Here is a 27,751-nt window from a genome sequence, read left to right as displayed (position 1 = left end):
AGATAAAGAGTTGGTAAAGAAAAGGATCGCATGTTGAAAAATGTTAAAAAGAGATTAAACTGGGGAATGGAGAAGATAATAATGAAGAAAGATCAAGATGAGGACTTCTCCAGAATGGAGAGGTGTATATTCAAACTGAAGCAGATAACACTGCATCACACAAACTATTTCGTTTATTTCAAATCTAAATCCATGGAAATACTTCGTAGTACAGGCAACTTTAACAGAGACCAAGCTAACAAGATTGCTACACTTGACAACAGCACACTTGCAGGGAGCGATCATCAGGGTTACAGAATGAATGGGAAATTAAATCTGACAAGTAAAGCATAAATGCAGAAAGAAGCGTAGTATCTGAAACAGTATCAATGGCCTTTGTTGTAGACCAATCTATGAAAATAGACATGATCTACACAATCTCCCATCATCAATCACTCCTGCTGGCTTCAACTTGATGAAACTGCTGATTACTTTGTTCTGGACTTTTTAACATCAACTATTTACATAAACTATTATCAGTATGTTTTCTATTTAAGTTGCAATTGAGGGAAATGACACATCTTCAACATTTCACAGATTTGTACACAGATTTAACCACAGACAATCTAGAACTTATGAATATAAATAGGAGCCCATTAAGATAGCACCTGACCCTATCACTGGGACATTCTCCTCTATACCATCCAGGCGGAATTTCAAAATCTGTTCCAAGTTAAATAACATTCCATTCACAACTGGCTATCTCTAACCCAGCAAAAGGTGGATATTTCATAAGCGATGACATTGTGAATTGATTTGTTGGTTTTTATATGGATATACAAAGCTGCACTTGAGACCTCACACCTGCAACATCTTTCACCTGAGTTGAGTGGCGGTAATGTCTTATCGGCCATCTCACTAGACATAGGTAAGAAAGAAGGCTAACTTGAGCTGTAGTGAAGCTCGGCGGAGGTGCTACCCTCCTCACAGGTGGCACAATTATATTAAGCTTCTGGTAATACCCAACACCTGTTGAGGATCGGGGCTGTGTAGAAGGTAGAGCTGTAGATGCTCCAAGCTTATCACCGGCTTCACCCCTGTCACACACACAGTGCAGTGGGCTAACATACACATCCTTCGGCCAGTAACCAGATACCACTATCACCAACTCTCACATACTTCTATCTTTCATGATTGTCCTCACTGGTCCTATCAAGCTGCTGATGTAGATCCTCGGTGCATGGTGTTCACATCAATGTCATCTTGTCACTCAGGTTAACACTACACTGTCATCCTGTTACCCAGTTAACACCATACTATGACAAGGACCTCTTGAAATACTGATGTAGATCCTGGGTGAAGTAGATCAACAGTACTGACATCAGTATCATCTAATCCCTCAGTTAACACCATACTGTGACAAGGACCTCTTGAAATACTGATGTAGATCCTGGGTGAAGTAGATCAACAGTACTGACATCAGTATCATCTAATCCCTCAGTTAACACCATACTGTGACAAGGACCTCTTGAAATACTGATGTAGATCCTGGGTGAAGTAGATCAACAGTACTGACATCAGTATCATCTAATCCCTCAGTTAACACCATACTGCCATCACGTCACACAGTTAACACCATACTGTCACAAGGACCTCTCAATGTACTGATGTAGATCTTCTGTGAAGTAGATCAACAGTACTGACATCAGTATCATCTAGTCTCTCAGTTAACACCATACTTTCATCACACAGTTAACATAATACTGTCATTCTGTCACTCAGTAAACACTACACTGTGATCAATTGCAAAGCTAGCACAATACTGTCATGAAAGTACACAGTAACATAATACTGTGATCAAGTCCCTCAGCTAGCACAACACTATCATCTAGTCATCCAGTTATGAAATTAATCCAATACTGATATGTAGTCACTCAGATGACACAATACTGTTCCAAGGATTGCATGTTCAGTGCGAAGAATGATGTTCACAGCGCCCATAGATTACACCATCTTGTCAGTCAGTTAATTATCATCCAGACAAATATATCCTGTGATCTACTCATTAAATTCCTAACCCAGTCACTAAGTAAATCTGTTAATGTCATCATCAGCAAGTAATTCAGTTAGCATCCCTGTTATAACTAGATCTCCATATTTGTCACGTTTTAGTTTAGGATTTGAGAGGTAGGGCGCAGAGGAGCCCAGGGAACAAGCATTTACAAAGATGAGCATCAAGAAATAAATAAGATTGATATATCTTGTCAAAGAATGCATTGAAAAATAAAGTCCCAAACACTACAAACAAGAATATTAAAAGAACAGAAACATTATGTGTCTCCAACAACTTGCCTACAGACCAAGATGCCTGTGTTTTGTTATTACCAAGGTTTGGTAAAAAGTACACTGACGTCATAAGTTCATCCCTTTTGTTGAATTTGTCTATCTGGGTCCCATGGTCCCATTTGACAATGTGTTTGTAGTCCCAGTGTGATCGTAACTCACTGATTTTTTACATGGACATTTAGTGACCCCTAAATTTCTTTGAGGAATGGCAATGATAGGGTAAACCAGTGTTAAAGTGTTTGCATGTCATGCCGTGTAAAGCCCTTTTCTGTTGTTCCCTGCAATGATATTGATGGAACATTACTAAACATGGTGCAAAACCATTCTCATTCACCTTGAGGAATGGCTTTGGAGTGAGTGAGTGTGTGAGATTTTACTATTTTACATTTTTATTATGCTTTTAGCAATATTCCAGCAACATCATGGCAGGGGACTCCTGAGACAAGTCTCTGGGAAAGCAAACTGGACAACCTAGCAACACTCAAGTCTCAATAGAGTTCAACATTGAAGGCCTTAGTAACATGTTAAATGAGAAGAGTCTCTTCATCCATCCTGATATTGTGTATCCCTACCAATCTGTGTACTGTTCTGTAACAACCTTGACAACATCCCCTCTTCATATCATCCCCATGGATGTCTCAGCAAGGCTCTGACTACACCTGATTTATGTTGTATCATATTGCTAATTGTCAAGGTGTGAACACTGCCTGAGTGAAGGCTGGGATTTACACTGTACGTCTTCCCGTAATAGGACTCAGTGAGAAGTCCGAGTCATTGTAATGATCAAAGTGGGGAGGAGTGAAGCAGGTAGGCAGACTTTCCGAGATTGAAGCCGATAATACCAACACAGTGACAGTCTGTCATAGTTACTGATATCCTAGACTCCACTGATGCTGCTCAGAGTCCTTCTTTGATGCCCGGAACAGGGAAATAATCACACATTCATCATGGTGTGAATCTCGGGACGATTATTATCTACCAGCATGGCTTACCTGTCATCTTGAAATATGAGAAAATTTGTAAAAGCTGTGATGTTGAATGCTATCCAGTAGTGATCAAAGCCAAACCGGCAGGTTCTATAATAAGACCAACAACCTTCCTGCATGCATTTCAGCAGGATGGAGTAAGGATGGGGCCTTATCGCACCAAGATCACAAAATGAATTACAGACTATAAACATCACGACACTTGACCTGTCACAAGATTTAATAAGGTTTGTCAGAGAAAGTAACATTGTACCCAGCGCACACAGTCTGAGTTGGGGCCCCACCCCAAACTTGCTCCCATCACTTCGTCCTAGTGCAGTCAGCTGGAAAAATGAGCTTTATAATGCACAATGACATGGGAAGACCGACACCATAAAGAAATAATGTTAATACACATTTTAGTACATTTTTATGATGGTAACATCCTTAAAGCTTGTCAAGCTTTCAGGAAAGTTACAATTCAAAATATGTCTAATCCTGCTTCACTTGTCAATGGCTGGCTTGCCATGGGGTATATAGGTATATGGGTTTGAGTCACTGAGGGAGGGTGGTTGTAAGGGGGGAAGGAGATCAGTCTCACTCCCTGGTGTTCCTGAATTGACCCTATCCCACACAATCCTGGTCACTTTCATTTATCCTGGACCAGGGTAAAAACTTTTGGAATAGAACACCATGAATTGTTGTGGACGACAAAACATTGCTCTACGTGATACAAATTCAAATCTTGTTGTTTGTGCGGTAATTTGCCAGGTGTGCATGAATGTTATGTACTGCATGTGTTCTGCGATACAAACGTTGAGCTTTACACAGCACAATAGAAACACATAGATCAAATTACAGACAGATATATTTCACAAACAGAAGGAGATTTCATCAACAAAGCTCGGACAAACATACTCGAAATCTATCAAAACTTGGTGATAGGTGACTAGCTGGGCCAGGAAATACCTCCATAACTTAACAGAGCTACAGAAGGTTATGAAAGGCTGTAAATCATTAATAACTTGAACTTCATGTTATCTGGCTTGTGTAAGGCTTAGACAGGTAATCCCAAAGAGATAATGTAAGATTGATGACTGAAGTAAAGTGTTAGACTGCAACATAACGCTACTGATGTTAGCTGGCTGTCCTATGGTGAACCAGGCTTCATTGGTGCAAGTCTAACAAATCACAAGTTGGACATTTGAGGTCTGTTCCATCCCTGGTTTGGTGTAATACATCAAAATGTATTTAAGCATGGAAGAAAACAAGAAAACAGAAGGCTTGGTTGTAACAAATGGCCAAGCATCCTAGGGACATGTCACTCCTAGAAACAAGGACAACCTTTCATCAAGTGCATCCTTTAGATTTGTCCTGTATTTAGACATGGGTATGGTTTAGACAAGTGCATTGTTTAGACTTGTCCATTATTTAGACATGGGTATGCTTTAGACAAGTGCATTGTTTAGACTTGTCCATTATTTAGACATGTGTACGCTTTAGACAAGTGCATCCTTTAGACTTGTCCATTATTTAGACATGGGTATGCTTTAGACAAGTGCATCCTTTAGATTTGTCCTGTATTTAGACATGGGTATGGTTTAGACAAGTGCATTGTTTAGACTTGTCCATTATTTAGACATGGGTATGCTTTAGACAAGTGCATTGTTTAGACTTGTCCATTATTTAGACATGTGTACGCTTTAGACAAGTGCATCCTTTAGACTTGTCCATTATTTAGACATGGGTATGCTTTAGACAAGTGCATCCTTTAGATTTGTCCTGTATTTAGACATGGGTATGGTTTAGACAAGTGCATCCTTTAGACTTGTCCATTATTTAGACATGGGTATGCTTTAGACAAGTGCATCCTTTAGACTTGTCCATTATTTAGACATGTGTACGCTTTAGACAAGTGCATCCTTTAGACTTGTCCATTATTTAGACATGTGTACGCTTTAGACAAGTGCATTGTTTAGACTTGTCCATTATTTAGACATGGGTACGCTTTAGACAAGTGCATCCTTTAGACTTGTCCATTATTTAGACATGGGTATGCTTTAGACAAGTGCATCCTTTAGATTTGTCCTGTATTTAGACATGGGTATGGTTTAGACAAGTGCATCCTTTAGACTTGTCCATTATTTAGACATGGGTATGGTTTAGACAAGTGCATCCTTTAGATTTGTCCTGTATTTAGACATGTGTACGCTTTAGACAAGTGCATTGTTTAGACTTGTCCATTATTTAGACATGGGTACGCTTTAGACAAGTGCATCCTTTAGACTTGTCCATTATTTAGACATGGGTATGCTTTAGACAAGTGCATCCTTTAGATTTGTCCTGTATTTAGACATGGGTATGGTTTAGACAAGTGCATTGTTTAGACTTGTCCATTATTTAGACATGGGTATGCTTTAGACAAGTGCATTGTTTAGACTTGTCCATTATTTAGACATGTGTACGCTTTAGACAAGTGCATCCTTTAGACTTGTCCATTATTTAGACATGGGTATGCTTTAGACAAGTGCATCCTTTAGATTTGTCCTGTATTTAGACATGGGTATGGTTTAGACAAGTGCATCCTTTAGACTTGTCCATTATTTAGACATGGGTATGGTTTAGACAAGTGCATCCTTTAGATTTGTCCTGTATTTAGACATGTGTACGCTTTAGACAAGTGCATCCTTTAGACTTGTCCATTATTTAGACATGGGTATGCTTTAGACAAGTGCATCCTTTAGACTTGTCCATTATTTAGACATGGGTATGCTTTAGACAAGTGCAGTCTTCGGATTTCTCTATTATTTCACCATGTGTATGCATGTGACAAGTGCAGCCTTCAGACTTGTCTGTTAATCAGACATGGGTACAGTTAAGCTGTTTATCACAGCTATATAATTAAAACTGTAGATACTGTATTTAGAACAACATAAACCTGACTTTATCATCATGATAAATCATGTCTGGGGACACAGTGACATGAAATCTGCCTCGCTCTGGAACAGACTACATGAACTGTCCATTCTTTTATCCCTCTAATGCCAACAGCTAGGGTAAAGTGGTACCTTCATATAATGCCATTTGAGATTGTTCCCATCTTCACCAACACCTGACACAAAGGCAGACTAGTCTGCTCTCAAGACAAGCATAGTACACTGTGATCTTGTCTGGCAGATCCATAAGTCTCAACAATCTTTTGAGATGTTAAAACATATTTGTTACATTTCTCCTTCATACAAAACATATTTTATATTTATAAGCATGAATTAATATCATTTAGACAAGCTAGTTTACTTTTAAACAGATTTACTTTAGGTTGAGTTATGTATTGTTATCACAGTTTTCATCTACAGACTTTATGCATGTTTTGAACATTGATGGGCAGCAGGCCAACAATCTATGTCTAAATAACATCATGCAAAAATGTTCAAATGACAGGTTTTGAAAAAAATATATTGGATAGTATCAAAACTGATTGCTTACACATATTTAGCTCACCTGACATGGAGTCAAGTAAGTTCATCGCGTTATATCGCCAAGTCTGTCATCTCTTCTGAGATGCATTCAGCACTGATGAAGATGACACATTTCATGTTTATCCCCTCTAATTAAAACAACTCATTTGCTCAAAATGTTCTTATCCTCTCATTGTTTGTAGACAGTTTTTGAGTTCAATATGTTCTGATCTGATAGTCTGTAGACTGTATTTTAGTTCAACATGTTCTGATCTTATTAACTGTAGACAGTAATTTAGTTCATAATGTTCTGATCCTCAGATTGTTTGTAGATAATATGTAGTTCAAAATATTCTGATCTGATTGTTTGTTGACAGTATTTTAGTTCATAATGTTCTGATCCTCAGATTGTTTGTAGATAATATGTAGTTCAAAATGTTCCGATCTGATTGTTTGTTGACTGTATTTTAGTTCATAATGTTCTGATCCTCAGATTGTTTGTAGATAATATGTAGTTCAAAATGTTCTGATCCTCAGATTGTTTGTAGATGGTATTTTAGTTCAAAATGTTCTGATGTGATTCTTTGTAGACAGTATTTTAGTTCAAAATGTTCTGATCCTCAGATTGTTTGCACACAGAATTGTAGTTCAAACTGTTTTTATCTGACTGCTTAAAAACAATAACTTTGTTCAAATGATTTATCACTAAGGCTTGCAGACAAGAAATTTGTTCCAAACTTGATCTGATATTTGGTAGACAACTAATTTCTTCAGACTGTAATTAGTAAAATAGTAAATAGTAAAATTAGTAAAATAATTAGTAACTAATCAGAATGATCTGCATATCAGATTAGGAATTATTGATATGTATTTAATTACGCAATATTTATTAACAAAACCTTCTACAGTGAAATTATTTTTGATATTTTAACTTGTTTTTATTATTTTGGGTATTTTAACTTTTTTTAGTGGCTCTCTTTGTCAACAGGAAAAACTGTTGACTACATAAATAGGTGAGCTACATGGCTGTGGAAGAATCATTTAATATATGGGAACTGACGGCACTTTGATTTGCTCAAATAGGAAACTTTCCAAACATTTATATCTCGCAACAGACTTTTGGCAAACTGCTCACGGACAGTTCTTGAATTAGCATAAAATATATTGGTGTTTTTTTCCCAAATAATTTCTGCATGGTACATTTAATACATGAGAAAGCCTTCTCCTAATCGTGAAACATCTGCAATGACTCTTCAACGTTATTACTTAATGAGACATTCAGGGTCATTCAGCCAAGGTCAGGTAGCCGATACTGCTTGAGAGTAATCCTATTTCCTCAGTCCTGTTCGACTGAAGTGTCTACTTAGATCTAATTGTCAGGGTCCAAGCAGGCGTTTCTCCAGGTGTGTGTGATACCTGCCCAGGTGTGCTGGCCACCTGAGAATGGCATTCACACTGCTGTACACAGGTGACAGGCTTGTAACAGCCCGTCAAGCGACACCGACTCCCAGGTACATACACCACACCATTATATGCTACTGGTACATAAGGAGCGAGCTCTCCGCAACACTGGGACGGTAGTAAGACATATCTCCCTCCTTCAGCTTCAGTTACTTTACAAGTCCATAACTGTGAAACCCAAGTCGCCAAACTACTGTTTCACTGTGAGGAGCTGTAATCAATTTTGTATTGAATTTTGACAGATGTGGAATTTGTTAAGAGCATGATAAATAGGTGTGGTTGACAGAGGAATGTCAGGTGAGGTGGGGTGGGGGAGGAGGGTGGGGGGTGCTGACTTGGGGGTAGGGCAAGAGAGGACCTCCTCAGGGCCATCATCCCCAGGAGTCAGTCACAATCCACGACCATCTAACAATGACATAATGCTGGAAAATACAAAGAAAGTACTGCCATAAATCATGGGTATGTAAGGTGATCTCTGATCAGTTTCTTAGTATGTGTAAGGGGAGTTGGAGGACGATCTCCTCCTGCGGGCTAGTAGCCGACAGCCATTGTTTCACCTAACATTACAAACTAGCTCATTCAGGAGCTGCAATTCAAACTGTTGCTCCTGAGAGCAAGGTTAAGGCAGGTCTGTAGGCAGGAGAGCCCCTCACACAATCAATGAGGGCGACCTATCACCCCGGATTTGACACTTACGGCTCGCTCAGGGATCTTATGAGAGGCGAGAGAAACACAACTCCTGCAGTACCCACGAGCCTTTCTCGATGATCTTATCGGCAAATACCTGGCATGATGGTGAAATCGGAGATAACAGTCATTGCCTGATGACACCTGCACACCATGACAGGCTACAAACCTGTAAACACTATATGAAACAAAAGCTGTGTGGTATGAACACAGACCGTGATAGTGGAACTGGGGAGGAACATACAGTGGGGTGTCTGGCTTTGGAGGGGGTGGCCAGGCTATCAGATAATCCCAGGAGTAGTTCAGGTAGAAATCCAGCAGCAAGAGCTGGTGCATAAGTGATGACATGTGTTTAAAGATTCCTAGCTAAGTGTCAGGTGTTCCACAACCTGAAGCAGTCTTAAGGGGTATATATTTCATTCCTCAAACGATCCATCAGAATTGGATTTCTCCCTTGTCATCTTTCTAAATCATCAAAATATCAAATTTTCAAAGGGAAAATTCAATCTGCAAATTCTTATCCCACTTTAACCTGCCATCTAGCAGAGTCTTGTGATCACCACCAACGTCTATGAATGCTTCTTTTCAAGTGATATATCTGTGCTCCACAATCACCAAAAATTACAGGAAGTGTGTGCTGCATTATCTAAAGAAAGACACTGCATTCATAATGAGATAACAATGAATTATACTTAAGGGAGCTTCATACTGCATTTATAGAATATGATCTAAACGGTTTGATCCAACTGAAGCAGGATTTATGCTGAATAGATACCCTTGGCTGAATGCAAGATGAAATACTTGCCCGGTGAACAATACAACACTTGCTGCATGCCCGAAGAACAATATGACAATTACTGCATGATCAGTGAACAATATAACACCACAGAACATATAATAGATATTATCATATGGTCTCTGATAACACTTTCAGCATGCCCCATGAACAATACAACATAGCTGCATGCTTAATGAATAACACATGTGCTGCATGCTCAATGAACAATGCAAGACTTACTGCATGCTCAATGAACAATAAAAGACTTGTTGCATGCTCAGTGAAGAATACAACATGTGCAGCATGCCCAATGAACAATACAACACTTGCTACATACCCAGTGAACAATATGACAATTGCTGAATGATCAATGAACAATACGTGTGCTACATGCTCAGTAAACAATACAAAACATGAATGAGTGAGTTTAGTGTTACGCCACACTCAGCAATATTCCAGCTATATGGCAGTGGTCTGTAAATAATCGAGTCTGGACCACACAATCCAGTGACCAACAGCATGAGCATCGATCTGCGCAACTGGGAACCGAAGACATATGTCAACCAAGTCAGCAAGCACAACCATCCGATCCCGTTAGTCACCTCTCACAACAAGCATAGTTGCCTTTTATGGCCAGCATGAGTTGCTGAAGGACTGTTCTACCCCAGACCTTCACTGGTGCTATACAACACATGCTACATGCCAAATGAACAACACAAGAAGAAAAGTAATAAGCTATTGCTAAAAGCAGCAACAGATCTACAATTGTTGGTTTGCTGTTTAACAAGGCACTCAGCAATATTCAAACTATATGGTCTATAAGTAATCTGGTCTGTATCAGACATTCCAGTGATCAACAGCATGAGCATTGATCTACCTATCAGGAATACAATGACATGTGTCAACCAAGCCTCAAGTATGGGTTACTGAAAACCAATTCTATTTCAGATCTACAATGAAGAAGTGACAATTGGAACATTTTAATTTAAACTAGTTATCATGACTAATTATCAACCCAACCGTATTTCTCCAGAAATCTCACTTGTTTCTACAAACCCTCAATGGTATCTAAATATAAAGCAAGCTTTGCAACCTATCCAGCTTACAAAACCAGGAACAAAATGGCTTGCTATGAGTCTGACAGTTTAACAAACTAAAATGATTGTTGTTATTGAAACAAAGCAGATATTCTTTAGTCATGGCACATAACTTGGTGCTTTTTTAACATGGCACATGACATCGGCAATTTGGTACTAATGTGTTTTGGTGTATAATGGGGCAAGTGTGGTATCTTCAAGGGAGGTAAATGGGGTAAGCAACCCTACTCACGATAGCGGCCACCGCATGGCGTGAATCACCGTCGGCCAACAGACACGTGCCAGCATGGAAACACTGTCAAAAAGTGCCTACCACCAGCCGTCAGTGTGGCCGATGTTCAGGGAGACGTGTCAGTGTTGGGGATAGACCAACTGACGGCAGATTCTTCACAGATTAACACTCGGAGGTGTAGGACATTCAATAGCCTTGCTGCAACATGTAATCGTTATGGCCTGTTAATCTCCACAAAAGACCAGTGATAATATGTTATGTCCAAAACTAGATTTATTTCACAGAAAACTGACAGGCAAAACACACTGATTTTGGTCTTAGTCACAAGCATTAGTCATACACGAGTGGAAATTTGAAAAGGTTTCAGTTAAAAAGTAACATTTTCTAAATCAGTGGATGACAGATATTTGTGAGAATATACAATTTCCCATTACCTACATGGTAAATCAGAGATTAAAGGTACTCTTGTAAACCATAATCTTCACGATCATGGCTAAGACACAGGAATCACTATCTCTGACATATCCCAAGTCATCAAGTTTTAAATATCTCCTCTTAAACTTAGTTTCAGCTAAGAACATCCTATTTTTTTGTCTAAAAGCCACAAGCACAGCAATAAATATTAAAGACAAAAGTACTTTTTTAATGTAACCGTGTACAAAACCAAACTGCAAATGTCAGACACACATCAGGGTTTTTATTTAGATTTTTCAAAAAAAAAATTTCTAAATATTTCCTGTTAACAGTAGCAAAACTATAATGGAGAAATTCTACTAAAATGCCTCTTAACTACAAACCATAAACCAAGATGAATCTACATAAGCTTGTCTTGTCTTTGAGGGCATTCCATTTATTTATTTTCTTTCTAAATATAATCAGTGATGGATTGGTGAACCCATCTGGAGCTTTTGACAGAATATTAATAGTGTAATATATTAATACAGAAATAATCAACAATGTTACAAGTTGTTTCAAACACTGACACATTCCTTTTCACAACATGTTTACTGTGGTGCTTATCTTAGCATACAAACATTTTACAGCAATTTACGTACACAGTCAGGTTTACAGAAATCTGACAAAAAATTGGTTTATCTTGAAACATATAACGAAAGGGTCGCATTATCGGCTGCAATTTCATTGCTGAAAATAATTATTAGTAAGTGAAATAAATATTTCTGGGCCTCTGTTGTAAATATATAAACACTGTGCACGTGTGGCCTGTCACCGAGATGAAGCGTATGTAGAGGCGCATGTCGACACAGCCATCTCCTTAGTTTGTATTACACATAGCGGCACACACCTGTTGGGGCGCGAGGTCGGAATTAATGACGACCTGACAGGCTTTGTGGTTTTGGTGCAACCACACTTGTGGTGTAGAGTTGCATAACTCAGATGGCTTAAAACTTTATCCTGAGCTGCAGAGGTGGAATGGGTTTGTAAGCTGTGGCCTGTAGGGAGGAATGGTATCAGTCTAATACGTGAAGGATGTCAGTATCACATCACCATGGCTGTGCCGATTTGGTGTTTTTTGTCTTGAGTGAGTGAGGGAGTTGGATTTTATGCTGCCTGTAGAATGGTCAGGCTGCACAGCAATGATGGGTGTCATACATTGCCATCTCCGTGGAATATCAACATTGCTGTGAAGATCTGGTGCTTCAATGACTTTTGTCCTGAGTGAGTGAGGGAGTTGGGTTTTATTCTGTCTGTAGAATGGTCTGGCTGCACAGCAATGATGGGCGTCATACATTGCCATCTCTGTGGAATATCAACATGGCTGTGAAGATCTGGTGCTTCAATGTCTTTTGTCCTGAGTGAGTGAGTGAGTTGGGTTTTATTCTGTCTGTAGAATGGTCTGGCTGCACAGCAATGATGGGCGTCATACATTGCCATCTCCGTGGAATATCAACATGGCTGTGAAGATCGGGTGCTTCAATGACTTTTGTCCTGAGTGAGTGAGTGAGTTGGGTTTTATTCTGTCAGCAGCAATAATTCAGCTACACATCAGTGATGGATTTCATTCATTACCCATGTCTCTGGAATATCAACATGGCTGTCAAGATCGGGTGCTTCAATGATTTTGTTACAAGTTAGTGTGGAATTTGGCTTATATTCTGTCAGCAGCAATGTTTGTGCTACACAGCAGTGATGGGCTCATACACTCTCCATGTGTGTCTAACAGAACCACAATTTTTAGCATGATGAGATGTGGACTAATTGAAAATTGAAAAGGATCCCCAATGAGATGGGAGATTCAGAACCTGAGAAAGTCTAGACTTGCTTCATTTAGGGCTTTAACATGGCAGGGAGGTTTGGCTGAAGGGAAAATAATATGGTTCAGGGACTGAGAGACAGACAAGATGAGCACATAAGATATATAGCCATGTGTCTGTGGAAGGGTGGGGTGTGTGGTAGAGTGGGTGTGGGGGAAAGGGGGACACACTGATACACTGAGCTATCATTTTGCATAGACGTCCCACTCAGACACATTATGACAACACTGATAAGGTCTTTTGACATATCTACACATAAACACTCTTTGTTACTGCTACAAGTTTCTTCAGCATTTAGTCACAATAACGACTATGTCATACACACCATTATTAATGAAAAACAACCTAAAACCTATCTACCAGTATAAAAAAACCCAATGTTTAAAAAACATTCCACATATAAATATTAACATCCTGCATATGGTGAATAACAGACAGTTTTTGCATATTCTGTGCATCACCACAAGGTTGATTTTCAAATTTCTAACATTCTGCATATTGTTTACTCTTGCGTGTATGATGTTTACTACACGACAGTGATGTTGTTCCCTTGGCCAGCTCCTCCCTTCATCAAGGGTGTTAACTCTGCCCCAAAATGTTGGCCTCCCTTCTCAGTCTGTCATCGCCTCCCCTGCCTGTTGTCTCCCCCTCAGCAAACAAACACCTCACAGGAATGCTGCACGTGCAATAAGCTGACATTTTGTAATTAAAATCAACTTTTTTTCTCTGAATTTGAAACCACCCATGTTCTACACCTCCCTTTTGCTATCCATGGTATTTCCTGGTTCATAATGATCCATGTAATACCTTATAACAGTATTTTTTTAGTTCAGATTTTAATGTTTAATGTCAAAACACAGGGTGTATAGATACTGGGTAACAACAAAGTGGTTTTACTATGTATATCCATCTTAGAATTTGGGTTTGAATAATTCAATTTTTACTCCAAAATCAAAGTAAGAAATTCTCCAGCTATATGACAGAAAACCGAGCACCTGATATATTAAGTCATTTCTGACATCTTTTGGATGCATGAGAACAGTTCCAGGTTAAAATCTCCATGTATTCAAGACTACTTCATCGTACACAAGATCACTTCACTGTATTCAAGGTTACTTCACTGTATTCAAGGTCACTTCACTGTATTCAAGGTTACTTCACTGTATTCAAGGTCACTTCACTGTATTCAAGGTTACTTCACTGTATTCAAGGTCACTTCACTGTATTCAAGGTTACTTCACTGTATTCAAGGTTACTTCACTGTATTCAAGGTTACTTCACTGTATTCAAGGTTACTTCACTGTATTCAAGGTTACTTCACTGTATTCAAGGTCACTTCACTGTATTCAAGGTTACTTCACTGTATTCAAGGTCACTTCACTGTATTCAAGGTCACTTCACTGTATTCAAGGTTACTTCACTGTATTCAAGATCACTTCACTGTATTCAAGGTTACTTCACTGTATTCAAGGTTACTTCACTGTATTCAAGGTTACTTCACTGTATTCAAGATCACTTCACTGTATTCAAGGTTACTTCACTGTATTCAAGATCACTTCACTGTATTCAAGGTTACTTCACTGTATTCAAGGTCACTTCACTGTATTCAAGGTTACTTCACTGTATTCAAGGTTACTTCACTGTATTCAAGGTTACTTCACTGTATTCAAGGTTACTTCACTGTATTCAAGGTTACTTCACTGTATTCAAGATCACTTCACTGTATTCAAGGTTACTTCACTGTATTCAAGGTTACTTCACTGTATTCAAGATCACTTCACTGTATTCAAGGTTACTTCACTGTATTCAAGGTTACTTCACTGTATTCAAGGTTACTTCACTGTATTCAAGGTTACTTCACTGTATTCAAGGTCACTTCACTGTATTCAAGGTTACTTCACTGTATTCAAGATCACTTCACTGTATCCAAGGTTACTTCACTGTATTCAAGGTTACTTCACTGTATTCAAGATCACTTCACTGTATTCAAGGTTACTTCACTGTATTCAAGGTTACTTCACTGTATTCAAGGTTACTTCACTGTATTCAAGGTTACTTCACTGTATTCAAGATCACTTCACTGTATTCAAGATCACTTCACTGTATTCAAGGTTACTTCACTGTATTCAAGGTTACTTCACTGTATTCAAGATCACTTCACTGTATTCAAGGTTACTTCACTGTATTCAAGGTTACTTCACTGTATTCAAGGTTACTTCACTGTATTCAAGGTTACTTCACTGTATTCAAGGTTACTTCACTGTATTCAAGGTTACTTTTTTGTTTTCTAGGCTCCTACTTTGTAATCAAGGTTACTTCACTGTATTCAAGATCACTTCACTGTATTCAAGGTTACTTCACTGTATTCAAGGTTACTTCACTGTATTCAAGGTTACTTCACTGTATTCAAGGTTACTTCACTGTATTCAAGGTTACTTCACTGTATTCAAGGTTACTTCACTGTATTCAAGGTTACTTCACTGTATTCAAGGCTACTTCACTGTATTCAAGGTTACTTCACTGTATTCAAGGTTACTTCACTGTATTCAAGATCACTTCACTGTAATCAAGGTTACTTCACTGTATTCAAGGTTACTTCACTGTATTCAAGGTTACTTCACTGTATTCAAGGTTACTTCACTGTATTCAAGGTTACTTTTTTGTTTTCTAGGCTCCTACTTTGTAATCAAGGTTACTTCACTGTATTCAAGATCACTTCACTGTATTCAAGGTTACTTCACTGTATTCAAGGTTACTTCACTGTATTCAAGATCACTTCACTGTATTCAAGGTTACTTCACTGTATTCAAGGTTACTTCACTGTATTCAAGATCACTTCACTGTATTCAAGGTTACTTCACTGTATTCAAGGTTACTTCACTGTATTCAAGGTTACTTCACTGTATTCAAGGTTACTTCACTGTATTCAAGGTTACTTCACTGTATTCAAGATCACTTCACTGTATTCAAGGTTACTTCACTGTATTCAAGGTTACTTCACTGTATTCAAGGTTACTTCACTGTATTCAAGGTTACTTCACTGTATTCAAGGTTACTTCACTGTATTCAAGGTTACTTCACTGTATTCAAGATCACTTCACTGTATTCAAGATCACTTCACTGTATTCAAGATCACTTCACTGTATTCAAGGTTACTTCACTGTATTCAAGGTTACTTCACTGTATTCAAGATCACTTCACTGTATTCAAGGTTACTTCACTGTATTCAAGGTTACTTCACTGTATTCAAGGTTACTTCACTGTATTCAAGGTTACTTCACTGTATTCAAGGTTACTTTTTTGTTTTCTAGGCTCCTACTTTGTAATCAAGGTTACTTCACTGTATTCAAGATCACTTCACTGTATTCAAGGTTACTTCACTGTATTCAAGATCACTTCACTGTATTCAAGGTTACTTCACTGTATTCAAGGTTACTTCACTGTATTCAAGATCACTTCACTGTATTCAAGGTTACTTCACTGTATTCAAGATCACTTCACTGTATTCAAGGTTACTTCACTGTATTCAAGGTTACTTCACTGTATTCAAGGTTACTTCACTGTATTCAAGGTTACTTCACTGTATTCAAGGTTACTTCACTGTATTCAAGATCACTTCACTGTATTCAAGGTTACTTCACTGTATTCAAGGTTACTTCACTGTATTCAAGGTTACTTCACTGTATTCAAGGTTACTTCACTGTATTCAAGGTTACTTCACTGTATTCAAGGTTACTTCACTGTATTCAAGGTTACTTCACTGTATTCAAGGTTACTTTTTTGTTTTCTAGGCTCCTACTTTGTAATCAAGGTTACTTCACTGTATTCAAGGTTACTTCACTGTATTCAAGGTTACTTCACTGTATTCAAGGTTACTTCACTGTATTCAAGGTTACTTCACTGTATTCAAGGTTACTTCACTGTATTCAAGGTTACTTTTTTGTTTTCTAGGCTCCTACTTTGTAATCAAGGTTACTTCACTGTATTCAAGATCACTTCACTGTATTCAAGGTTACTTCACTGTATTCAAGGTTACTTCACTGTATTCAAGGTTACTTCACTGTATTCAAGGTTACTTCACTGTATTCAAGGTTACTTCACTGTATTCAAGGTTACTTTTTTGTTTTCTAGGCTCCTACTTTGTAATCAAGGTTACTTCACTGTATTCAAGGTTACTTCACTGTATTCAAGGTTACTTCACTGTATTCAAGGTTACTTCACTGTATTCAAGGTTACTTTTTTGTTTTCTAGGCTCCTACTTTGTAATCAAGGCTACTTCATTGTATTCAAGATCACTTCACTGTATTCAAGGTTACTTCACTGTATTCAAGGTTACTTCACTGTATTCAAGGTTACTTCACTGTATTCAAGGTTACTTCACTGTATTCAAGGTTACTTTTTTGTTTTCTAGGCTCCTACTTTGTAATCAAGGCTACTTCATTGTATTCAAGATCACTTCACTGTATTCAAGGTTACTTCACTGTATCTGTATTGAAGGTTAATTTACTGTATTCAAGGTTAATTCACTCTATCTGTATTCAAGGTTAATTCACTGTATCTGTATTCAAGGTTAATTCACTGTATTCAAGGTTAATTCACTGTATCCAAAGCTCCTTTACTATATTCAATGTTTTCAAGGCTACTTTGTTATGTATTCAAGGATACTTCATCATATTCAAGGCTACTTCGTTGTAATCAAAGTTACGCCAGCGTTTTTAAGGATACTAAAATGTATACAAGGCTGCTTCAGTGTATTCATTGCCAATGAACTAAAGATCTTTATGATGACTTCAAGTTGACATATCTCCGATGTACGTAAGGCCAATACGATCCTTATGCAACATAAAACAACAATCATAGTGGAAACTGTCTAAACCGGCACTCACTTGGACTGAAGAAATAGTCCAGTTTAGACAATGTGCTGATGATATATGTGCCAGCCATGGATGGGATTGAGATTATTTGCCATTGCTCAAAACTTGCCAGTTTGGACAGATGCTGGTTTGGACAGCTTCCACTGTACTTGTACAGCTTGAGATAAAACCTGATAAATGATGTTTACAAATGCATATATATGAAAGTGACAAAACCCTTTCTATTAAATCAAATATCTACTAAATGCAGAACTTAGTATACAATATCACAAACTTCTGTGTAGGAATCACAATCACACAGTGATGATATGATGAGTTTGTAAATAATGACCAACGGCAAACATATGCAAAGACAAGTCAGCTAAACTGAAAACACAAGGAATGTTATGACACACATCAACACAAGCAATTGCTTCATACATCAGTTTGGTGCCCAGGAAAATAAAATCTTAATCATCTAATAATTATTCTTTCCTCAGGAATCTATAGTTTACATATACCTGTTTTGACACAATTTTGGCTCTGTTCCATATATATCATGAGTGGAAATCTACCAACATCTTCAATGAAGCCAACACTTGTTCTGCTGGCTGGTATAATTTCCTTTACCTTCCAGGTCACACCAGCAGGTTCTTTGAAAGGACCAGAGGTAGTTGATTAAGACTTTCATTGTCTGTCACCCACACGTGGAACAGGTTACATCGGAGACAGGCTTATAAACAACTTTGTAAACTTGTATCATATTGTATTTATCAAAATAACATGTGAAGTGTTGCTGGAGTAAGTCATGGCTGGAGGTTTCACCAAGTTTTGCATTTGGCGACCACATTGCTGGGCCAAGAGAAAGCACCTGAGTCAATCAGAGGCAGTAATACAGAACACATTCGGAAACTCACTATAAAAAGTTAAACATTCGCATAAATAAATTTCCAGCCAATCAGTAACAGGTGACAACATCTTGACTGCAGCTTGCCTACAACACCGGCATTTCTAGCTCGTAATTTGACTGAAATGTTAATAAACATTGCTGATAAACTTCCATCTTGATTTCTTTCAGCAGTATTTTACAATAGAAATTTTCAATAAACACAGACCATTGCTGTTTTATCATTATGTTTTTACTGTAGTGTTAAACAAATCCACAGATGTGCAAGGACAATATTATCATAGAAAGGGGGGTCCATCAACAATGATAATATTTTCAAGACATGTTGCTATTAAAACAACAGGTGGGAGCCAGATCTTAGCTCATTTAGCTTCAGGGACCAGCTCAGCATAATAAAGGGATGATTTCAACAAAAAGTTTCAAATCATATACATATCAAAGTCAGAGAGCTGACCTTTAATCATGGAGTTTGCACTAATCATTCAACATGGCCTCATCATACCACAAAATCACAAACAGAAGAATATATGAAATTTAAGACACATCTTTGAAATGTTCCCTTCCAAGATACCAACTTTTTCCTCCAAAAATAAAACTGCCCAACTATGACATTTATTGACTGCATATGGATGGCAGTTGGGGTAATTTATTTACACAGAATCAGAATAATCACTGCCATTCCATTGGCCAGAACATCCATTTTGTCTAATGGAGCAATCGCTAATGTTATTGGTTAATAAGAAGACCATTTCCATAAAACACATGGAGCAAGGTAACTAGGTTAAATTTCTTTTCCTCTTATTAATTTCATTTTGATTCCACATCCTCAATGACAGACATGTGAAGCAGACTTGCAATATCCTTTCCCAATTCCTTTCTAGTAATTATTAGTCAAGTGCAACCATGTGGTTTCAACATTTTCACAAAATACAGACCCACACATCTCATTGGCCTCTAAAGAAACAACCATACGGATTGGCTGCTTCCCAGAGCAGTTCCTTATCATGAGCTCTGATTGGCTGCCTCCAATGTCCATATGGCTGATGTCAGGCTGTACAGGTGGAAGCAAGGTGGGGCCCCTGCTGCTATGCAATAACATCATGCTAGCTTGTTTACCCAAGCCAGACATACCACTTTTACCTTCAGGTAACTTTCAGAAAAATGTTGAAGTTGTAGCATTTTTTCACCATCTTGTGGACACCTGTGCTTGGGATTTACTGATTACAAAGGGAGATAAGCCAGACTGAGATATACGTTCTGCCCTTCGTAACATTCACAAAGCTGAGTGTCTATCAGTAGCAGAAGATATTTGGGATAGTAGCAGAGGAAACACATCAAGTTACAACAAACACTCCCCACTTTAAGAAATATAGGGTACACGTATGACTGTGATATTACTTGCCAACATACATACTCTTCTACGACTTCGAGTGAATGCTTTCATCTCGTGCTGTTGTGCCTATTTAGAATCACACCTTGTCACTGCTTACTATATCAACATGATATCATACATGATGCTGTTGAAGAGTCTAAAGATGTGCAGATAAACACACTGTGATTTATACCATACAAAAGGCTTGGGTAAATAGAAAACTGTGAGTTATCTCTTCTCTATATATATCTCCAATTTATCAATATTACACCAGTGCAAGTAACTACGACATCAGAGTTCTTTGGGAAATATACACATGATATTTCAGAGCAGAGTGCTTAAGGTCAACATTGATGCTGCCATTTGTTCTTGTAACACCTGTTCAAATGTGAGAACAATCATGTTTCTCAACTGGAATATGGTAAATTAAGTCCATTAACTAGTTTGGTCACTCTCTGGATTGATTCTGATGGATTTGACCTCATAAATCATACAGTTGCTATTGATTGCCATATATGACCACCTCAGCTATCAACAATGACTTAATTTTCTAGCTTGAATTCAAGGTCATAAGTTGGGAAAGTGTCATGTATTATAGTGAATTTGTGGCTTGGATACACAGATACAATGCCAGATACAATGTAAAAGACACTGTGAATGCACAAATTGACTTCTTTATCGTGACAAAAGCAAAAAAACTATGTGGCTCCAAAGAAGGCCCCATCTGGATATCCAAAAAGAAGGCTATCACCAAAGAGGACCCTATTAGGATATCATGAAGTACATTAACACCAAAGATGACCCAAAATGGATATCCCAAAGTAAGCTCCAAAGAAGGTCCTATTCAGTTTTAGCAATATACCAGTAATACGAAGGTGGTGGACACCAGGAATGAGCTATATTCAAAGCCAGGTCTTCAGAGTGATGAATGAATGCTTTGATCATTAGGTTACCCCATCACCTTGGATAGCTCCAGAGGAAGCCATGGTTCACAAGATGTTATCCAGCTTAACATGGCAGGAACAGACACATACATGAGCTATCAAGGGTTGCCCATAGACTGCAGCCTTACCTTGATATCTCGGACTGGTCCCTTGTGACCTTGCAGAACTCTGACACATGTCATCGTTGACAAATCCCATTCCTTCACGCAGTGGTCACTACAGAACAGAAAAATACATTTCATGTTAGCATTACGTAGGAATGTCAGTGAGTACCACCTAAAACATATAAGGTGACCTGGAAATTCATTTCTGAAAAGATATTGTTCCAAAGATCCCTTTCCAGGTTTAAATTTACTAGTATGTGTGTAAATATATGTTACAAAATGGCCTGAAAGGGAATTACACCAATATGATCTCATTGGATACATAGGGTCTTATCCTTTAACTTATCTGGTATGGTCTGACAGGGCACTGCAATATGGTCTGATAGGGCACTGTAATATGGTCTGATAGGGCACTGCATTATGGTCTGATAGGACACTGCAATATGGTCTGACAGGGCACTGCAATATAGTCTGATAGGACATTGCAATATCATTTGTTAGGACATGACAATATGGTCTAACATGATATGGCAATATAGTTTGACGGGGCAGGACATGAGGTCTGGTTTGATATACCATAGGACATGAAAATGTGTCAGGAATGGCAGACAGTTTTACAGTGAGTGAGTGATAACTAAACTATAGAAAAAACACATGGCAATGACACCAGCTCTTGAGTGAGTGAGTGAGTGAGTGAGTGAGTGAGTGTACTTTTACATCGCTTTTAGCAATATTCCATCAATATCACAGCAGGGGATACCAGAAATGAGTTCAACACATTGTACCCATGTGGGGAATTGAACCAAGGTCTTCAGCATAAGAGCAAACACTTTAACCACTAGGCTACCCCAACCAGCTCTTAACAACCACTGGCTGAGATATCCTGGCCATATGATGTCAATTAACCAAATGTTGAACTTAATAATAATTGCACCCCCAGATGCTGAATGGTCATTAACCATAAGAACTGTTCATAAACAGCAAATACACCACAGAAACCTTACTGTGATACACAGAAGAAATAGGATTTCTTACACAATAGCAGCCAGTCACTGATTGAGGAATTATAGAGAGCATGATTACTATGAAAATATACTACCCCAAACAACCAGGATGCTTGTACAATTGCATGAAATTCACCTGTCAAGACAACAAGTGGTTACCATCTAGTAAATGGTGTTGTACCATCACAGCGGTGAACTGGTTCAAGAAAACAACTTCTACGTACAGAACAGGTGCTTGATTTCAGCTTGAGGTGTTCCTAATATCAGCATCTCAAGCTTCTGACAGTGATGAATGGAGATGATGCATTCTTGGTACCCCAGTCTACCATACAGCTCATATGTCCACACTCCACCATACAGCCAATGTGTCCACAGTCTATCCTACAGTCCATATGTACACACTCTACCATACAGTCCATGTCCACAGTCTACCATAGAGTCCATGTCCACACTCTACCATACAGTCCATATGTCCACATTCTATCCTACAGTCCATATGTCCACATTCTATCCTACAGCCCATGTGTCCACAGTCTACCATAGAGTCCATGTCCACACTCTACCATACAGTCCATATGTCCACATTCTATCCTACAGCCCATGTCCACAGTCTACCATAGAGTCCATGTCCACACTCTACCATACAGCCCATATGTCCACACTCTACCATACAGTCCATATGCCCAGAGTCTACCATAGAGTCCATGTCCACATTTTACCATACAGCCCTTATGTCCACAGTCTATCAAACAGCCCATGTCCAAACTCTACCATACAGCCCATGTGTCCACAGTCTACCATAGAGTCCATGTCCACACTCTATATTATACAGTCCATGTCCATAGTCTACCATACAGCCCATGTCAACAGTCTATCATACAGTCCATGCGTCCACAGTCAACCATACAGTCCATATGTCCACATTCTATGCTACAGCCCATGTGCCCACAGTCTACCATAGAATCCATATGTCCACAGTCTACCACAGAATCCATATGTCCACAGTCTACCATACAGCCCATGTCCACAGTCCACCATACAGCCCTTATGTCCACACTCTACCATACAGTCCATGTCCACAGTCTATCATACAGTGAATATGTCCACACTCTACCATACAGCCCATATGTCCACACTCTACCATACAGCCCATGTCCACAGTCTATCATATAGCCCATATGTCCACACTCTACCATACAGCCCATATGTCCACACTCTACCATACAGCCCATATGTCCACACTCTACCATAGAGCCCATATGTCCACATTCTATCCTACAGCCCATGTCCACAGTCTACCATAGAGTCCATGTCCACACTCTACCATACAGCCCATGTCCACAGTCTATCATATAGCCCATATGTCCACACTCTACCATACAGCCCATGTCCACACTCTACCATACAGCCCATGTCCACAGTCTATCATACAGCCCATATGTCCACACTCTACCATACAGTTCATGTCCACACTCTACCATACAGTTTGTGTCCACACTCTACCATACAGTTCATGTCCACAGTCTAGCAAACAGCTCATGTCTACACTCTTATATACAGTCCGTGTCCACAGTCTACCATACAGCCCATGTCCACACTACCATACAGTCCATATGTCCACAGTCTACCATAAAGCCCATGTCCACACTCTTATATACAGCCCATTTCCACAGTCTATCATATAGTTCATGTCCACACTCTACCATACAGCCCATATGTCCACACTCTACCATAGAGCCCATATGTCCACATTCTATCCTACAGCCCATGTCCACAGTCTACCATAGAGTCCATGTCCACACTCTACCATACAGCCCATGTCCACAGTCTATCATATAGCCCATATGTCCACACTCTACCATACAGCCCATGTCCACACTCTACCATACAGCCCATGTCCACAGTCTATCATACAGCCCATATGTCCACACTCTACCATACAGTTCATGTCCACACTCTACCATACAGTTTGTGTCCACACTCTACCATACAGTTCATGTCCACAGTCTAGCAAACAGCTCATGTCTACACTCTTATATACAGTCCGTGTCCACAGTCTACCATACAGCCCATGTCCACACTACCATACAGTCCATATGTCCACAGTCTACCATAAAGCCCATGTCCACACTCTTATATACAGCCCATTTCCACAGTCTATCATATAGTTCATGTCCACACTCTACCATATAGTCCATAAGTCCAGCCTACCATACAGTCCATGTCCACAGTCTAACGTACAGCCCATGTCAAATGCCTAGCACATAATTAAGTCCACATTCTCCCATACAGCTCATATCGAAACTCTAATACTGTGACTATTCTGTTAACTGTGAAGAATCAACTGTAGATAGATGCTCATGATGTTGATCACTGGATTGTCTGGTCCCGACTCAATTATTTACACGCTGTCACCATATAGCTGGAACATTACTGTGTGAAGCAACAAACAGAAGATTCATTGAAGTCAACCATTTCAAATTTCAAACTTCAGTTGACCAAAACAATCTTTTTCTCTTTCCAATAGGTAAAACCTACCTCACAAATAATCAATCAGTAATGTAGAGACTGCTGACAAACTTAAAGAGGTCGATTATGAAGTGAACCCTAGTAATGACCACACCAGCACCCAGCTCCACAAAGTGGTTGTAGATAAGGTGATTTTTACTCTGTAATATTAACAAAAATTCATTAACAATCAATACACTGCAGTCACTTTGTGAAATCGGCTCCCCATGATGTTATGACCTTACAGCATGTGAAAGTTGACTGATATTCATTCAACTCATTTCAGCACTCTGCTTGATAAGACTTCTCTAGAAACCAACTGCTGATGTAGTTATGTTGTTTGAAAACAACATGAAACGGGTGTAAGGTCTATAGATATGTACTATATGTTGCTGACAAAAGTCAGAGCCTTCTACTTTCCCCCAGCTCACTACAATCATAAATGGCTCTTTGAATCTTATTTTGGGATATTTTTAAACATGATATGAAGAGAGATGAATTAAGTGGTCTAGAATAAGATCAGGTCTAGGAGTATAAATGGTTGCTGATTGTATGAGGAGTGCAAGAGGGGGTAGTGAGTGCAGAGCAGAGGAAGGAGAGGAGGGAAGAAGAGTGTGTAGGATTTGTCCCTGGAAATAGAGAAGTATTTTATGACTGGGGTCGGTGTTAAGAATTCCTGAAGAAAACCTGTCGTGGGAGGTTATGAAATAGGGCTTGGTGACATGAGGTTAAAGAAAGATATCTGCAGGAGGTCATGAGATGGAACCATTATTTGAGGTTGTATATACAGTAGGATTGCAGTTGGGGGGTCACAGTTGGAGTTTATCAGACGTTGGGGTTGTGGTCAAGAGTCACAGATGGAGTTTATGACACTGGGGTTGTGGTCAAGAGTCACAGATGGAGTTTATGACACTGGGGTTGTGGTCAAGAGTCACAGATGGAGTCTATGACATTGTGGTTGTGGTCTAGAGTCACAGATAGAGTTTTTTACATTGAGGTTGTGGTCTAGAGTCACACATAGAGTTTATGACACTGGGGTTGTGGTCAAGAGTCACAGATGGAGTTTTTGACATTGGGGTTGTGGTCAAGAGTCACAGATGGAGGTTATAACAAATGGGGTTATGGTCAAGAGTCACATATGGAGGTAATAACTAATGGGGTTGTGGTCAAGAGTCACAGATGGAGTTTATAACAAATGGGGTTGTGGTCAAAAGTCACCTATGGAGGTTAGGACATTGGGGTTGTGGTCAAGATTCACAGATGGAGTTCATGACATTGGGTTATGGTCAAGAGTCACAGATGGTGGTTGTAACAAATTGGGTTGTGGTCAAGAGTCACAGATGGAGTTTGTAACAAATGGGGTTGTGGTCAAAAGTCACCTATGGAGGTTAGGACATTGGGGTTGTGGTCAAGATTCACAGATGGAGTTCATGACATTGGGTTATGGTCAAGAGTTACAGATGGAGGTTATAACAAATGGGGCTCTGGTCAAAAGTCACATATGGAAGTTATAACAAATGGGATTATGGTCAAGAGTCACAGATTGAGGATATGACACAGGGGTTAAGGTTGTGAGTCAAATAGAGGGGTTATGAACTGAACAAAACAGATGAGGATGACAGAAAACCACTGGAAGTATACAAGGTCAGGGTTGTGGAAGTGGGGCTAAGACCAGGGGTAGTGGCAGTGTGGTCTGTGAGGCCAGACACCTTCAACAGGTAGATGTTTACTGGGAACCAGAGGGCCACATGGAAGCAGGTAGTAGCTCCCGTAAAGCATACCATGAATGCCATCCCCAAGCACACCTGCTCTTCCATGCTATTATCTCACTCGTACAGCTTAATTTAGTTCACACCTGCCAATACTGGAAACAAAAGGAGGAATTTGCCAGAAGCAAAAATAATTACAGACAAGAAGATGGGAAAAGTTTGCCTGGGAATTCTTCTCAATGTTTTAAACCGAGTCATACAACTTGTGAACATAAAGCTGTGCAAAGGGGAGTTAGTCCATCACCATTGGGAGCACTTTTAGAGGGGTTGATGATACAGGATCCAGAGTGAGTGAGTGAGTGAGTGAGTGAGTGAGTGAGTGAGTGAGTGAGTGAGTGAGTGAGTGAGTGAGTGAGTGAGTGAGTGAGTGAGTGAGTGATGTCTTGACAAGACATTCCAATGATCAACACCATGAGCATTGATCTGTGCAACTGGCATACGATGACATATGTCTGCCAAGTTGGCGAGCCTGACAACCCAATCCCATTCATCACCTCTTATGGACAAGCCTGGGTTACTGATGATCAGTTCTAACGTGGATCTTCGGAACATTGACAGAACCCCGCTGTGATATTGCTGGAATATTGCCAAAAGCAATTCTGAATCTTATGATCATAAGTTGCCCAGAATATGTTCTAGGCACATCAAACACCTATGCTCCTTGAATCTTATGATCATAAGTCACCCTGATTATGGTCTAGGTATGCCTGACACCTGTTTTGAATATTATGGTCGTAAGTCACGTTGATTACGTTCTAGGGATGCCTGACACCTGTTCTTGAATCTTATGATTGTGTTATAGGCATGCCTGACACCTATGCTCCTTGAATCTTATCATCATACCTCACCCTGATTATGTTATAGGCATGCCTGACACCTATGCTCCTTGAATCTTTTGATCCTACTTTGTCCTAAGTTTCTATGTGTGTACACATCCTCCCCATGTTGGTGGGTCTCACAAAAGTTGTGACAGTTCAAGACATTCACCACTTGTGACTTTCCTCCCACACCACT

At 39.2% G+C, this 27,751-nt stretch overlaps 1 protein-coding gene across 1 annotated transcript in view; it reads right to left on the bottom strand.

The window, feature by feature from the left end:
• The window catches only part of LOC137294245 (uncharacterized), a 115,308-nt gene that overhangs the window by 15,651 nt on the left and 71,906 nt on the right, over positions 1-27,751 (bottom strand). Inside the window, exon 21 of the mRNA XM_067825241.1 lies at positions 21,481-21,568. Within this exon, the coding sequence (XP_067681342.1) occupies positions 21,481-21,568 (88 nt within the window). The remainder of the gene's footprint in view (positions 1-21,480; positions 21,569-27,751) is intronic.

This window comes from Haliotis asinina, chromosome 8, assembly GCF_037392515.1.
Source record: "Haliotis asinina isolate JCU_RB_2024 chromosome 8, JCU_Hal_asi_v2, whole genome shotgun sequence".
Lineage (NCBI taxonomy): Eukaryota > Metazoa > Mollusca > Gastropoda > Lepetellida > Haliotidae > Haliotis > Haliotis asinina.
Note: the sequence above shows the minus strand (reverse complement) of the source record. Positions and strands in the feature narration are given on the sequence as shown.